An 18,230-nucleotide genomic window follows, 5' to 3' on the forward strand; every position below is an offset into this window, starting at 1 on the left:
AGTTATGATTAAATTGAAAGGCCTAGAGCATACAAAGAACATCTAAGCATTTAAACCATCATTTTCGTTGTAACATGTTCCTATAAATTTTAGATTCAAAGGCATAACAATAGGCACAGTAGGTTGAGGAGAGAAAACCCAAAAAAGACAGAGGAATAAAACCAAAACCAAACAAAAAGAAAACAAGGAAGCATTTTATGCTGTTTTAAAGTTTATGACTCCCTCTATTAAAACTGCCTTCATGTTCAGGTTATCATAAGGTGTCACTATTCTCTCAATTATGAAGCAAGAAAAGAAGCCTGTACTGGTCCAGACTCATTTTTTCACAAAGCAACAACTAAGACTACAATACTCAAGTTGGTATTAGAATAACCTATCATCATGAGAATATGCATACATATTACACTCAGATGAAAATAGAAGTAAGAATACCATTTTTAACCAGCACTGAAGCTTACTCTTATCTGTAGGAAATCTTGCAGGAGACACCAAGTAACTGCTTTGAATTTACAATGCTTTTGACTGACAATCTGGAAAAAAAAATAAAACACAACAAACAATGATTCCTATACATGGGAAGCATTAACTACATAGATAATTAATTTATATTATTGAGCAAAGAAGGACAAAACTCAGAAGAGCAGTAGATCTCCCCATGGACAGACGACATTTATTAACTCCCTTTCGTATTAAAGCACTAAGTCAATCAAAACTATTCTATAAGATAAAGGCAATTTAACTAAGCAATAACAGGTTACCTGAAGAAGTTGAGTATACTAACATTGCCACATTTTTGCCATGATATGTAACAAAAACCTTAGACTGATTCATACGTTTAATATCTATCATCTATCAATGAAGGATGGAATTCTATCATTAGATTTACTGGATAAGTCACAGTAAAACCACAAGCTGTGAGATTTAACAACTTTAGAGCATGCAAGTAAATACGGGTCTTAACATGAATGATATGATCTACAATTAAGAATCTGTAACAGTTACTTACAGCCTGCCTTGTCCCAGTCAAGTCTAATACCCTTATAATCACTTACAGCATTTCCTTGTTGGTCCAATCTATCTGTCCAATAGAAATTGTAATCTTTCCCATGTCAAAACTACTATTAACCAAACCTTAATCCAGCCCAGGTCTCAGCCGCTTTCAACAACCAGCAACATGTCCATTTTTTGCTACAGGTGTATCATATAGACACCGGCAAGTACTCTCAAATGTATCTTAGACTAACGTTCATTGATGTAAACAGTGAAAAAATAAAATAGCATACTTAAGATTCTTAGTTATTACATGTATTAGAAATCTAGTTACATAATCCAATGACTTATTCCATGCATTGTATAAATTAGCAGGAGTTCACAACAACCAATATGTAATTACACAATGAGAGCAGGCATACCTCTTAAGAACAAGCATATATTTTGGTGGTTCATACACTCTATGCATGTGAAGACTGGGACTCTGAGATTAACAAGAAAAGTACAAGAACTCGTGAATGATGATGGATTTGCATCTATCCCTGCCTTAAAATGTATTCAATCTGTCAATATACAGTTATGAACTACCAGCTGATTTCTTAAATATACAATGCTTGTTTAGTTTCAAAAGCAATGAAAGAAAACATACTGTAAAGTCCTGCTGTAGTGCTCCGATCAAAACAGACATTTAAGTCCTTTCTTCGGTGCTATCATGTAATATGCCTGCCAGCCTCAGCACTTCAAAAGCCACTACATTTTGCACAGTGTTGTGTGGTTGTTGGTCTGGAGGCTTAGCATAAAATACAGAAACATATGTTGCCTTTTTAGCCCTTGACAAAGCAACATATAGCTGACCATGAGAAAAACATGGTCGTGGAAGATGTATAGACACTTGGTTAAGAGTCTGCCCCTGAGATTTGTTTATTGTCATTGCAAAGCTTAGCTTGATGGGAAATTGTTTCCTTTCAAACTGAAAAGGATAATTCATAGAAGCAGATGGCCTTAAACTAATTCTGTGTATGAAAACACGATCTCCTTTGTACTGTCCTGTAGCAATTACACATTGGATAACGTTTGGAAAAAATCTTTTACAAGTAAGACGGGTACCATTGCACAAACCAGACGAAGGTAGAAGATTCCTTAGAAGAATTACTGGACAATTTTCCTTCAGCACAAGCTCATGAGGGCTCATTCCTCCTGGACACAGACTATTCATGAACTCTGTAGGATATATATTACATGTATCATTTAACATAATATCAAAACTCTTGTATGTCACAGCCCTGCCTTCAAATTTTTCTATCATGAATGCATTAATCGAGTCCACCTCATCATTTAGTGGTGTCAAGATTGCTCGATTAATAAATCTATCAGCACCAAGGTTACCTTGCATCATATCAGGGTAGGTTGCTTCTATGAGATCAGACATTAGATTGTTTTCAGATTCAGAAAACTGAGCAACCTGGGTTGGCATCTAGATATAAGCTGTTTCTGAATTCTGCAGCTCACCATTACCTAAAGCAAGCAAGAATTCAGAGAATGGTAAATCCTCCTGAGCTCTAATGTTCTCTGTCAACCTGAATCGTATGAATTTAGGCCATAAATACGAAGTGACAATACTGGTTTCAACTGCTTCCTTCATTGATCGCTGGGGAACAACTGGCAAAACCTGCCTAAAATCACCCCCGAACACAACAATTTTACCTCCAAACATGAGTTTATTATCACACACATCCTGCAGGAGTAAATCCAAAGACTCAATATTTTGTTTCTTAGCCATTGAAGCCTCATCCCATATTATCAATGACGTTTCCCTAAGTAATGCTGACAGGCTGCCCTGCTTAGGAACAGCACATGCCAAAGAAGCATCACTATCAAGTGGGATCTTAAATCTTGAATGAGCTGTGCGTCCTGAAGGTATATTCGATGCAGCAATACCTGATGTTGCTGTAGGCAACACAATCTTGTTCATGAGTCTAACCTCTGCATACAATGCATTGTATAAAAACGTTTTCCCAGTTCCTCCCGGACCATCTATGAAAAAAGCACCTGGTTTCCCCTCCAACACATACTGCATGATACATGAGAAGGCAGCATGTTGTTCCTTATTCAACCTAGAACGGCATGTAAGAATTTCTGGTGGAATAGGGGCATCAAGAGCATCAACGATATCCTTTGTTCTTCTGATCTCAGCATCAACATGAGCAATTAAATGATCCAATCCAAAAGCTGACAGGGATTTCCCCATGGCATCAAGGTACCCCTCGACAGAACGAACAGTCAAATGCTGAACCTTCGAGGAATTGTTAGCATATTTGTACCTAAAATCCTCAGATAGAAAAGGGTAGAATTTCTTCCACAAGGCAGGTGGATCAGCTGTCTGACAGAAGATAAGTACTATTGCAAATAAACGGCGTAATGCATCAGGCATTTGGACCTCTGAAGCTTCACATAATGTTAAGTCTGCAACATCATCATTTTCTATTAGTCCCAACTTCAATGCTGCATCATGAAAAGTTGGATATACATGACCATTGACAGTTCGAAGCCCTTCAAATGAAGTTGGACTTCTGACATTGAGCAATAACAGGCGTAAGAAAAAGCGTTCCCCTTCTGCAGGATACACAAATGCCAAACGCCGAACGGAAAATAGATCTAACACCCTTTCTTTCCATTGCTTAGTCCCTGCGTCCCATCTGTAATGCTCACAAAATTCACCATATAAGTAGCCTGTACCACCTTCAACAGCTGCATTGACAGCAAAAAATTCAGTCAGTTGAGTACGAGAACGTTTAGAATTTGCAACAACAGCGCGTAATCTCTCATGAGGATGTAGATGGACAGTCTGTTCATTAGGCAAATGAACCTGTAGAGGAAGAACCGGAGGATGCATTTCAAAAAGGTCAAAACTAAATATTCTCCATGCTGCTTCACAAGGGGAAACCCATCTACCTGACTGAAACTGTTTTATTTCATCAACACAGTCAGACTCACCAGGTACTATATTAAATGAAACCCTATCATGACCCTTGTATACATACTTGTACAGGTATTTCACTGCGTTAATTGTGGAACAGACCTCAACATTCAAGTGACAATCAAACAATGAAGAAAGATAAGAATTGTATGGAATAACCCACTGATTATCAAGGTATGTGTTGCGGATCTTCACCTGTTCTCCAGTATCACGTCTTTGGTAGATGGGATAACCATCTTTATTATTAGTTGTCTCATTCGAAAAACTGTTTAGGATATCTATTCTTACAAGACAACACACCACCCTTGTTACGCATGCAGGGACATTCTGGATTTAACACACCACAAGGGCCATGCATCATATGTGCAAGCACTGTTCGTCGCAGGTTACTATTACTCACAGGAGGTATTTCAGCACACACATATTTATCATAATCAGCAGGACATTTCATCTTCCAATCTGATTTCAATATGATCAGGAAGTGAGCATGGGGTAGTCCTCGTTTGTGGAACTTTATAACATATACCATTGCAGCAACTTCACCAAAAATCTGTTTCCCCAATATTTCTTTCTTCAACAGCAATAATTTTGCTCTGAAAATCCTGGCTACTAAATCAGGCCGGTCTTGTGCTGTTTCCCCTGGGGCTAGCTCAGCTTTTATTTCAGGCCAATTAGCATTGCAAGTAATAGTAACAAATAAATCTGGTTTCCCATATCTCTGAACCAAAGCCATGGCATTTAGGTAACGCTTCTTCATATCGCGAGGTCCACCAATAAATGTTGGAGGTAAGATCACTCTACGTCCTACATTTCTGCCAACAGTTTCCCCATAGTCTAATGAATCTAGAATACCTTGGTATAGATCAGCCCGTATACTTTGCTGGTTATTTCGAAAGTAATCAAGCCGAGTGTTTTCAATTTTCACATACATGTCAACTATATACTGTTGAAAACATCTACCAGCTCGCAATATCATGTTTTCAGACCGAATTTGCAACTTGTAGGCATAATACTCTCTTGCAGAAATGAACTTATCAGCTCTAGTATTTTTTTTACGTGCTCCTGCATAACAACAACACAACCAATTATTCACAGGATAGTAGATAGACAACAAACAGCGATATATATTAGTCATTTTAATAAAAATGTGACTGAAGAATGTACTTCTATCTTCTTCATTTAATAAGTCCTCAGCACTGTGCACAGCACATGACATGATTGGATCTGGCAATGGTATCGTGTTCCTCAATCCAGTGTGAGACTTCTTTTTTAAGCCTTGAGTCCAACCACATTCCCCACGAGGAAATAATAAAGGATACTGCAATGGATCATAACAACCATAGTTATGATAAATCCTATGAGATACATCAGATTTACCAGACACTAAGATATGAGGACTCAAACTCTGGCTGGAAGAAGCATTTTCTGGCCATATGACCACGACATCATCTACAGCATGTGCATTGTAAACACGCTGATCTAACACTGTATTCTGGCTGAGGACAATTGTAGTATCAACAGTTATAGGTCTATCTCTAAGAGACCGAAAGAACACTGCATATGGATTCTGTTCAGAAACTCGCATTAGAATCTCAATCACATCTTGACGAACCTCTTCAAAGCATTTCAACCAGTTCTTAGCCTTATTCTGTCCATCATAAAAATAAAGCTGCAAATACTTTGGAGTACCTTTGTCAGGCAGTAAATCTGGAACAAAATGATACATCTGCCCGTGCATTTTAAACACATATATGCCCTTGTAAGTGCTTGCATCAAAATTCCCGCCTATAGAACTAAAGGCAAACAAATTATTGTACAACCTAGCATAAGTTCTAAAGTGGACTGCATCTTCATCTTTTGATGTAAACAACCGCGATAATTCATAAGGGAATTCATTGGCCGCTATCTGAATCTCCCCCCCACCACAACAAAACTTTGCAGTTTCAAAAGCAAATTTCTTTGCAGCACATTGTAAACACTGTGTAGGAGATGGCAATTTCAAAGGCTCAGTTGACAAAGGCTGGCCAAACATAGCAGCAGGAATAACTGGCATCAATATAAACTCAGTAAATGAATAAATTGCCTCACACAATACATGAATTCAATATTAGAGAATTAACAACCATATTAAAAGAAGCTGTTGAGAAACATACAAGGCAACTCCAGCTTGGAAGTAGATTTTTTCTTCTTTAGTGCAGAACCACTACATACACAAAACTTAATTAGCACCGTGTGGTTATCCTAGATAACCTCTAACAGTAATTTATAGGACATGTACCTCATTGATTGTGACTGAGCCATATCATCAATGCTACGTTTCTTCTTAGTTACACGTTCTCGAGGTAACTGTCTAACTACATGCTGATTACTGAATCCAATCCTATTGTGTCAGCACCAGCGATACCACATTATACTTACATGTATTTCTAAATTCATTGATAGCTACCTTAAAGGTTGTTGGTGTCTATCAGTTCCATTCATGACAGGAGTACAAAGTAACTGAGATCTGCACATGTGGTAATGCACATTACTACACGCTATAACCAAAAAAAAAACCCTCAATGCATAGCCATTTACCTATCTGAATGCACCTCTGCCAATCCATTCAGTAGTCGATTTCTCTTTGAAACACGCAGACAAGAAGATTGGCCATCTTGGTGGAGGCTACTAATAGGTAATCATTAAAATCCAATAAATAAATTAGGACATTTCTTCAAAGCAAAATACTAAGTAAATACACAATAACCATGTATAAGCATTTACCCATGTACTGCTGTTTGGGATAATCGTTGCTGAGCTCGCTTAACTCTGTTGCAGCTTTTACTTGGTAAATAAGGAATGCCATACTGGCAATCAACCATGTTGTCATGAAAGTTTTCTAAATTTTGCATGATATAATACAGTTGACAACATTCTGCAAATTACAAGGCAGTAATACACATAGATCAAGCCAGCATTCTTGTTTTTTCCCATGTTAGTATAGAAGTTGTCTAGATTTTGCATTACAGAATATAGCTGGAAATATTCTTGTAAATTATAAGGCAATAATACACAGAGATCAAGCCATCATTCTTTTTGTTTTTTAATGCTACCAGAACATGTTAAGAATTGCAAACACTAAACAGATAACTGAAAGCATTGCTAATGTCATTAGAATTACAACAAACACATATAAATGAAAGCCTGTTCCATAGATAGTTACATTTAAAACACCATTACATCAAAAGCGGTGGCAATTTTATAAATGCCACTCTAACTATACCAACATTACAGCCAAAACAACCAGTTTTGATAGCCTAGTAGATCTGGCTGTTTTTACAAATATAAACAGAAACAAAATCAGCATATTTTCACTGCCATTCTACATAACTCCACAAAATAAATTAAAACACATCAACCCCCTTACAACTGATAAGCACTAAGTGACCAGTCTAAGCACTACCAAACAACCGACCCAGTTCCAGCAAACCACACGCTGCCTGATCCGAAGTACCTACCCCTATTTCCTCTTCATGAGCCATCTGCAGCAGCTTTTTCTGCTTAGCAGGAGTAGCAGAGGTTGTGTTGCTGACAGGAACTTGTAATTCCTTACCAGATTGAGACACATTCTCCTCTTGTACTACAGAGTCTGCGACAATAGGAAGCTGAGGAGGCTGCTCCAAACTCTGAAGATGTCCTTTTAATACTAAATACTTCTCCCTCATCAAATAACAATCTCTACTCAACTTTGCTCTAGCCCCATAATTAGCATCAACTATCTCCAGATTGTACTTACAAGCCAAGTAAAACACAGCCTTCTTTGCAACCCTCTGTTCAGCAACATTTTCCAAGGGACTGAACTCACTAAAAATGCACTCCATCTCATTACTACTACGTGGAAAACTAACCATAACCCACGAAACAAAGCCATGACCTTCCACCCAAGTAGTTTCTATAACTGTCACAGACGCACCAGTTTTTCGCACAACAATCACTAATACTTGTGCATAATCAATGGAAACATGAACACCACTACCAACCAGGGTATGTCCAGTACTCTCCCCTGCACCTTGCCCAGAGGATTTGCCCTTCTCTTGCAATAGCTCAGCACATTTATTCCTGAATAGCTTCAGACACAATTCATGCAATCTTATCTGATCGTATGTAAAATCAGATACCTTAATACCAAACAGATATATCAGTTTTTTAACGGCTTTCTGAGCCGCCCTCTCACGAGATTCCTGGACTGTGGTTGCATCACCACCAAAGAATGTTAAGCGTGCTCCACTGCTTGATCGCACAACCTGTACCCAAGCATTATTCCTAGCACTATCTATGAATCCATAAACCGGTGCTGGAAACTGAAGCTAATTAGTGATCTTTTCCAGTAAAGGTTCAAAAGGAATGAAAACCTTGTTAGGCCGGGCAGCCATAACCTGTAACGGTAATAACCACATTTAGATTGGAATCCCGGACACAAAGGCAAAAAAGGACACTCCCCCAGCAACAAATCCATAACTACTGAAACCATGACAACCACTACAGCCAAAACGCAAGGGTAAAGCATAATCATCCTGCTAAACGACATAACTCCCTTGTTCACAAATCATGTCAAATAGTATAATCTATATAATGGCAACTACCAATAACCAGACCTTCAACATCTTTGTTTGAACAATATGAAACCTCATATCCCCTCATCCCACCAACACAAGAACCCACACTCACACACCTGAACACTGTTAACTAACACTCAAACAACAAAAAGGCCCACCACTAACAGCCCAAAAAACAGCATAATGAACCAAACAGAATATACAAACAACATACCCTGCCTGATGACACCCGTACATACTAAAGACCACACCCTCATCAATTAAGAAACCAACCCAAAAACAAAATCATAACTACAACATGCATACCCAGAGCAAGCCACACAAGAAAGAATTGCAAAGATACATACCATTGAACAGCAAAACCCTTGCAAATAAGCAACAAACCAGCACTTGAAAAGTCTCCTGAAACTGACACATAAATAATGAGTACACCCCCAGAAAACATGGCTTAATTATATGCAAAATGTGCAATGGTGAACCCAAAAAACCACAAATTTAAAACAACTAAACTGACTAATACATAGAAAAACGGTATATATTCATACAAACTCACACTGAAATAAGAAACAATTGCATCTCTAAGCACCATACAACCCAAACAACCAAACAAAAAAAGGAATTAACAGCGAAGCTGGCCGATACACCGAAAAAAACACACTTCAATTGTACAGTACAGTATAGGATGCAACACAAAAATACATAAATTTATAGACAATTAAATTAACCAATTCACACTTGAAAAGCAACAATAGTATGTCAAAGCACTTTACAGCCCTTTAAAAAAAAAACAAAACAGACGACAACTAAGCATTTTCACACAAAATTTATATATAACTAAAAGCAAAAAACAATAAGGATTCATGCAACATCAATGAATAACGAACAAATTACAATACAGCAAACAAAATACAGAAAAAGATCAACAATTAAACTAAGAATAATACAAAAAACAACAATACTAAGAACAACATACCAAAAATACACTTACAGAGGAAAGAGCACACACACGGACGCACACCACACGAATGAATGTATATGTATATATATATATGATGTCTTAAGAGTAGGCAACATTTGTGAAGCTGATGAACACCGACCTAAGTAATCAAACAGTGACCAGTACTGTACGGTGCAACAACTCAATCCTCAATCACCCACTCCTATTTCCAAATTACATTAGCATCGCCAAAGTACAACACAAATTAATCTCAAAATCACACATGTCATCCCTTTTCACCTCTAAACAAATAATAATGATATAAATTATCAAAAAACAAACCAAATTACCATCTTAGCTGGCAGTAAGTACAGCAGTGTTTCAGGAAATCCACCTCCGCAAGCAAAAACGGAAATCCATCTATGCAAGTAAATCCAGTCAAACCAAGCAAGGGCAGACTCGGCAATACATTGATTTTGAGGGCAAAGGAGTAATAGCACCAGATTTCACTGTTCATAAGGGAACACTGTTACTAAGCTACAGTGATTCCCTCTTGAACTTTTATATGGGTTATAGATACATGCAAGGGTACATCACTAATCCTTTTCAAGTTAATAGTTAAGACCACGTCAAACAATCAAGAATTCTGGCCAATCATAGTCGAACCAGTTTAATTAGCTTTACTAATTTGCTTAAGTTATAAAAAAAATAAAATAAAATAAAATAAAAAATCAAGAATTCCAAATTAATTGTAACACTAAAATCAACTGTAACACTTGGCCTAATATTATTTTATTTTTATTGGAAAGGAATCACTTGGCCTAATGCAAACATATGATCACGACTTTGGGCGCATATACCTGATAATATGGAAATATTTAAGTGCGACAACGTAGTGCAGTCCTGCCCTGGACTAGTGTATGTCAACAAGAGACGTGACCGAAAGGCCGTGGTAACGTGTGAGAGATTGAGCGCGACTGCAGTGCATGAGATAGGACCAACAGTGGAAAGTCTCACGTTTGAGTACTGTTTTTTTGGGGGTCTTATATAGTTTCTGCCTCTTGGTCTTAATTTGACTCTTATTAGGGTTTATTTCTAATTCATTTACATTTAAATTCTTAAAAAAATTTGCTAGGAGTTTCCACTTTTTTTTTTTTTGGAGGAAAGGAGTTTCTACTTCTTTGTGACACTATACTCCATAATCTTAAAAATAGCCGAATTTAATCATTTAAAGTTTTTTTTTTTTTTTTTTTTGGGTGATAACTATAATTAATTGCAGACTGAGTAGGTTAGTTCCGCGTTGTTATCAACACCAATCCAACTTGTTTAATTACACTGTTGTTTCACAACATGTTATAAACCCAACAATCTTTTGTTTAGTTTGGGTTGTCGTGTCTTATCTTTTCAACTTTTACTATTCTACTTCGTAGTTTAGATGACAAGGGGTTTCCAATTTAGGATTGGTGGACCTGTGCAAATAACTAGGCTGATGTTTTTGCTCTTCAAAGCTCCAATCATTATTTTGAGTTAAGATATAGAGTACTTGTAAGATGTATTTATGATTTTATGGTATAGCATAAAAATGAGGCAGGGGATTTGAAAAGATACTATTACGGAGTACTATATATAGATGTGTATATGTGTGATTCTCACTTCATCTTTATTTCCTAATTACACACGCTTATACACTCGGTTATAGCTATAACATGATATAATCAAGGGGAGGAATAAACTAAAACCAATCAGCCCCAAGAAACACCCAAGTAAAAAATGTACAAACAGAAACTATAAACCAGCACACACCCTCGAACTCGATCAAAATGCTACACACACTAAATCCTATAAACTTCTCAAACAATCAATGTAGTTTCCACGACTTCTGAGTGCATTGGTCCAGCAGTGAATGCGAACCTGTCGGAAACCTGTTGTGTCAGCTATTCACTTCCTACAGCATTTACCGAAAAGCTGTTCCAGCCAACTCTTCGTGAAACTAGGTACGTTATCATCAATCCGATGTTACGGAGTACTTTTGTTCCAAGTTAGGAAACGCGAGCAGAACTCAGATTCTTGCTCAGAAACTCTGATGTATTGTTAGGTTGAAACCTATTCTACCTCGCTCCCATGAGTCTTTCTAACTGCCAGGATTTCCAAAGGAAACTCCTGGAAGTAAGTCAATCGCAATCATACCTCAACATTAATGTCACTCTCCTTTGCTACAGCCTGTTGGATGACGGAAGATTCACTCTCCAATTCCCCGGTATCAAAGCTCAAAATTGTCTCCTCCACCAATTCTTCGAGAATGGCTTCTTGTATTCGAATTCCAATGCATTGACAATCAAGCTGCAGGTCCAACCATTTGCCAGGTTTTTCCAAGTCTTTTTCAACAATCTGGTCTAGCGTTCGTGGGGAACCCTCCAGCTTTAAGTACCAGTCGACTCTCTTCCATATCTCAGTAAATATATCTTTTCCTTTCAGCTCTGGTTGAACGTATGGCATTGTAAGTGATAGCAAGCACCCAAAGTTCAAACAACAAATTTCGATTAGAACTTCATTGATAAGATCAAAGAGAACATTGAAGTCACAAGAAAGGAGGTCTGGGAGAAAATCGACTTCATCAAGCAATGATGGATCGATAAGATGATCCGAGAGGATCGACCTTTGGAGAAGCTCCTCCCAAGACAAACCAGACATTTGGACCACAGCTTTAACAAACTCAATCGTATACTTGTCATCATGCACACAAGTCCTGCAGCTTAAAACTCGTTCTAAAGGTGCAGAAATTTCTTCTCCAAACCTTATTTGTCGTGGTCGAATAGGCTCTACAGATGCAAATTTTAAGACCATTAGTTGCCTCATTTTGATGCATATGCAAGTAATACTATATTAGAATAAAGTCTTACCATTCGAATACTTGTTGCCAGGAGGGCTAATGTCATCTTCTTGGAATAATGGTTCGAGAACAGATATGGGACTAGGCCTGCTTGTTGCATCACTCCCAGTATCTAGATCTTCATCATTCTCAGTCAATTTACAAATAAGTGGTGATGCATTTGAAGACGATGATGGTTCGTTCTCTTCACATAAATCCTGCAGAAAATCAAAGAAAACAGTTAAGCGCTATTGCAATGGTTTGACAGAGACAGATGAAAGGGAAAAAGAAAAAAGAAAAAAGAAAAAAAAAGACATTTAAGGTATTAACCTCTTTTAGGATTGTTGGATGCAAATTTTTATTGGAACATGTTGAGCAGCTACTATCTTCCTGATCACTCTTCTTAATGGGAGATGGTGAAAATTGTTCAGTGGAGATTTCCTTCGCATCACTCTCTTTCGGTGATTGTGCATCAGGAGATCTAACAGATACCACGGGAACTACAACATTGCAAGAATTCACACTTAATATTCTACATAAATGTAAAGCACAATTCTGAGAATCTTAAATTGGAGTAAAGGGCATACCTTCAGAAGTCAAAGCCTCAGTTTCGCAGGTAGGCTCATCATTATTCCTTTCGTGAGGAAGCCCTTCAATAGTAAGAGTTTCAATGATGGAAACATCAGCTTCATGGACAGGTTTGTCAACAGCTATGCATAGCTCATTTTGTGACTCTTCCTTCACTTGAGCTGGATGGCTGACATTGCTTGTTTGCGTGATTTGAGATGACTTCTCATCACCTGTTTGACATTCCCCATTGGGTGGCAATTTCATACCTCCCTCTGTTCTAGGACTGCATATAGGAGAACTGTAGCCGGAATAAGCAAGAATTTTCCCAAGAGACCTGGGCCCTTTTTTGTTGGGAATATCTGCATCTATGTCACCATTTCCTACAATCTCAGCAAGATGCTTCCTAGCTTCAATATAAATGTTGGATACCCTTTGCTCAGGAGTAAGAGCACTGTCATCTTTTAGCTTTCCTGTCTTGCCAGCTGAAGTTTTAGGTATTTTTTCGATAAAGAAATGGTCTCTACTAGGAGAAGCCATTCCAATCAATTCTCCACTAAATTTCTTGTCTTGATTGGCCAGAGTAGGATGATCATCTGAAGGTTGATGGGACAACCTATGTTGCTCTTTCCTCATGGCATGTTTCAACTTTCTCTTAAACTCGGAAAAGGAAAAGGGGGAATATGATCTTTCAAATTGACCTTTGTCTCCTTTGATCTGAGGAGATCCTGGTAATGAACTGCACGGGGAGGCCGTTTCAGAATTATTTGAGCTTGGTGGACCCGGTTTTAAAACCACAATTCTGTTTATATCCTCTGAAGTATCGGTTTTTCTTGAGGAATTTCTCTCCAAGCCCTTAAACCTCCTCCAGAAGTTCTGTTGTTTAGCATTACCAATATCTTGCTGTAGCATGTCAGACCCTGTCAGCACTTTGAACTTACCTTCTTCAACTTCAATATCCTGCGAACTCTGTATGTGTTTCACCAATTGTGAGTTTGGATCCTGTAGGAGCTTCAGAAACAAATCTTTGTGTGAATTCAGAATCTGAAGGGCATCGGTGAGTTCTTTTGAAGGTTGAATTTTACAATCTTTACCGGAGCTATTTCCATCAGTAAAATGATTCACCAACACCTTTGTTGATTCCCACAATTTTCTCTCTATGACAGAAGGATCTTCTGTGGATTGGATGGTACATTCTCTATCTTGACCATGCTTCTGACAACTGGTACCCTTTTGGTGAATCCTGTTACATAGTTCTTCCACAATTACATTTAGGTCGACACTGCCACAGGATTTGTTCTTTCGGTGGCTAGGCCTTTCAGCTTTTAAGTCCTCAGCTGCAACAAAGCCACGAGCATCTAGATCAAGGGACATCTTATTTCTCATCCATCGACGATTCTTCTTCACATTACCTCCGTCACCTGTTGTATTCAGCTTTGCTTCTCCATTTGCAATTTTCTGATCTTGCTCCCCAAGCATCTCTTCCTCCATTAGTTCTTTCACGCTCAATTTACTAATGTCGCTTGCTGCTGTTTCACATTGGACCGAGCCCTAATAAATGTACCAAATTATATACACACCATTAATGACATGTACAGCCAAGCACAAAACAAATTCATCCTATAAAAAAAAAAAAATATTCATCCCATGACAAATCATGTTAGGGACCTATAAGCATGAGCCTATTGTGTTCCAGAACATCAACAAAATTAAAGTGAAGAGGATTGAAAAAGAACAAAGAGGAGGAACTTACTTCATTGTCATAACAGATTTCACATGAATCAGTCAATGTCTCAAGATTAATATTCGCATATCCAGTCCCTGCACAGAACACGAGAAGATTTGGTTCACTCCACAGTTGCCAGGTAACATAACACAGACACCAAAATCGGCTACCAAACAAACACTTATACAAAGTATATTCCCAAGTCTTAATAGCAGGATCAAGTGAATAATAGATTTCATATGTGCTTTCATTTCTTATAATATAACTCTCTCCAGCACTGAAGGCTGAAGGTCAATCTACGTAAATATATAATGATACACTAGAGCTTCCAAAGATAGATTTGCTTAGCAATGACCACACAAAAGCAGACGACGGAATTGATAATAAAGCGATCCAAATCATGGCCACATATTATGATTTACTATAAGATCAGAAGACCTTCCTACAAGATTAAATACTGTAATCCAACACCTACTGTTAAATTTTACTCACAACTAAAAATTCTCAAAATATAAACAGAATATATTACCATCTAGTCGCCTGCTCCCCCGCTTCTTGTCCACCAGCAATTTTTGTGAGGAACGACCATGGCGGAAATCAAAGATACTAATCAAACCCCACATACATCCTGACTGGTCCTTCTGATACCTGGCAACCTTTTTTCTTGATCCCTTTGCCATAGTTAGCAGCAAGTACCTTAGCCAGAAACTCCTACCTATCCACATTGGAAAGCAAATCAATCAATCATCGCAGAAAAATATCATATAATTCCATGGACACCATCTTAAAACAAACTCATCCAATCTTATTCCCCAAAAATTACAGTATAAATCAATGAAATCGAGACGAGCTGAGTTTCACTAGTTCAATTAGGCAAATCCAACAAGCCAAACATCAAAAGGCATCAATGATGCAAAGTTAAAATCAGTTCAAAATCGAAAAATTCGATATACAACATTAACTTTTGCAAGCAAGGTAGTAGAGATTAAGATCACAATATCACATTGATTCATCTCCATAAGTGACCTTAACTTTGTGTGTGTGTGATTTTTTATTTTTTATTTTTTATTTTTTTTTTAACAAGCATAAAAATTTAGATTCTAGCATAAACAAAGATAAAATCATATGATCTACAGGACAAATTCAAGGAGACAAAATAAAAAAATAAAAAAATAAAAAAATAAAAATAGAAATTACTACGGAATTAAATTTTTATAAATGATGATGATAAAAAACCAAAACAGACACTTACAGTAAGATGAAGAAGCAAAATTACCTGAAAATAACAAAAATCTTCAAATTTAATAAACCCCACCACCAAGAATATATCAAACCTTCATCTGATAGCAACGAATCAATACTTCCAACAGTAGCACGTTCCCACTCATAAAACAGGAACAATTCCAAAAAACAAAAAAGATGCCAAACCCTCAAAATTGGACAATCTGATCTTCACTTAGGAGAAAACCAAAAAGACCAAATTTCCCCTTCTTATAAATTTAAGCACTCCAAATTTCCAATTCTTCGATCATCACTAAAATTAACCCGAATTCGTACACGATACATTCGTTAAAACCTCAAAGGGTACCTGGTGAATATCTAAAAACTCGAGTAATCTCGAGATTATAGATGAATTGGAGAATAACCCAGCTAAAGATTCAGCATTGAATTCCCTAAAAAAGTAAAATAGAAAGGAATCAAATTGGGGGTTTATTTTCTTCCACTCCCAAAATCATATCATAAAATTAAAGTGGCAAAAAGGAAATTCCAGACTGTAATCATTGTTAGAAGAAATAAAAAATTGACAAAATTCCCCAACTTTAACTTTGCTGAAAACCGACCCAAAAAAGAAAAGAAAAGGTCCAAATCCCAAATAATGGTGGGGTAATTTAATTGAACACTACTGAACCTCTTTTCTTGTAAAATTCTACAAATAATGTACAAAATCCCATGTGAGTAGCTTCCATTAAATTCTGATCAAATCAAATTGGGAAAATACAATCACAAAAAAAGTGAATTTTTGACAAATGTTAGGGGTAAACAATACTGTAAGACAGATGATATCTGGGACCCACTAAAAAATCAACACTTTTTTTTTTTTTTTTTATAATTTTGGGTTTGCTTCAAGAAGAATCTGACACCATTTTTTTACCCCAGATTTTTTTTTTTTTTTTGGGTTGAGTTTTGAGTGTACCCACCTGGAATTATGATAAAAAATCAGAGCTTTTAAGTTTATCTCTCCTATTTTTATGTAAGAAAACAAAAAACCCAGAAATGGGGGTTTTTGCTTGCTTCATCAATGGAAATTTTTTTTGTGAATGCGATGATTTTAATGGAGGTGATGAGAGAGAAAGTGAAAGGGATGAAGAGAGAGAAATAGAAAGTGGAGGTGAGTGTAGCTTTTTGACTTTTTGTAAAGGAGGACAGCAGGATTGCAGGAAAGGGTATGAGGTGTAAATAGATGATGTTTACGAGGGTATTTTTGGAAATTGGTGGAGGGTGAGCTGGTGGTCGTGCGAGTATAGATTTGGGGATTTGAGGCTCCTGCGGTTCGATAGCGGATCGTAGTTTCTCCTACTCCGTATGTCCTATCGAACCATCCGAGGCGACACGTGCCTCGTATATGTTTGAAAATTCTTACACTACTCCGTTAATTTTTAGTTGTAACATAAGCATTTTTATAGTCTTACGAATAATACACAGTTTCTTTATTGCAATTAAAAATTAATGGACGTGGTATTTCATATGTACTCGGATGTAAGATGTAATCATTGGTAATTTTTTTATTTCTTATTTTGATGATTATTGTTCATTTTAATGAGATGCCCCTTGCATCCAGGGTGTAAACGAATCTCCTTACTACATGTTTTTTTGGTGTTCTACCCGGTCACCTTTTGGGCTAATTCGGATTCAGGATCAGTTCTGGGTGATTAGGTTCTAGTCCCCTCCCAATTGTTATTGCGGGAGATCGAACACAAGTCCTCCCTACCAAGTGTAGTCCCAATCACCACTACACCAACAACCAATTGATATCTCCTTACTAGATTATCAATGTAAGGTAGCAAATAAGAAAATAATTGCTTAAATTGGCTTACCTAAGTTAGCCAGACTAATGAACTTCGTGCAATAGTTTTTTTTGGAACGTGTTCACCCCTACATCTCCAAATATACTCTTTTTTATAGTAAAATCATAAATCCGCCTTGATTACGATTATAAGAAAGGAGACGACGAATCTCAAGCATAACATAGCTCATCTCTAAACTCTACGGAGTATTTGACTAATTATAATACTATATGACATACCAAAGGGCTTAGAGCACAATTTATTGGATAATATTGAATATTAATTAATGCATGCTTTACATTAGTTAATTTTGAATAATACATTGTATATCATTTTATAGCTTTATGGACATTCAATCCTAATCTGCATGGTTGCATGAGAATGCAACTAGATTTGCCAAGTTACCTCTCTAACTGTTTGCTTCTAATTGCATTCTCTAGGTAGTTTGTCAAGTCACAACCAATATAATGATCCCAATTTTGACTTGATTAATTACAGGTTGCC

At 37.1% G+C, this 18,230-nt stretch overlaps 2 protein-coding genes across 2 annotated transcripts; both read right to left on the minus strand.

The window, feature by feature from the left end:
* Nucleotides 1–1,678: 1,678 nt before the first annotated feature.
* Nucleotides 1,679–2,464, minus strand: LOC145584465 (uncharacterized). The gene has a single exon (XM_081641303.1). The coding sequence runs from the start codon at nt 2,462–2,464 to the stop codon at nt 1,679–1,681; it is 786 nt and encodes a 261-aa protein (XP_081497429.1).
* An 8,630-nt stretch (nt 2,465–11,094) lies between these two features.
* TRM15 (GPI-anchored adhesin-like protein, putative (DUF3741)) lies at nt 11,095–17,041 on the minus strand. Its single transcript, XM_081643719.1, has 8 exons — nt 16,860–17,041; nt 15,938–16,334; nt 15,191–15,376; nt 14,689–14,756; nt 12,956–14,486; nt 12,699–12,868; nt 12,400–12,586; nt 11,095–12,318 (listed from the first exon to the last, which is right to left on the minus strand). The coding sequence occupies exons 3-8, from the start codon at nt 15,339–15,341 to the stop codon at nt 11,681–11,683; spliced, it is 2,745 nt and encodes a 914-aa protein (XP_081499845.1). The 5' UTR covers nt 15,342–15,376; nt 15,938–16,334; nt 16,860–17,041; the 3' UTR covers nt 11,095–11,680.
* Between the last annotated feature and the right edge of the window lie 1,189 nt (nt 17,042–18,230).

Source organism: Chenopodium album, chromosome 16, assembly GCF_948465745.1.
Source record: "Chenopodium album chromosome 16, dcCheAlbu1.1, whole genome shotgun sequence".
Taxonomy (NCBI): Eukaryota; Viridiplantae; Streptophyta; class Magnoliopsida; order Caryophyllales; family Amaranthaceae; genus Chenopodium; species Chenopodium album.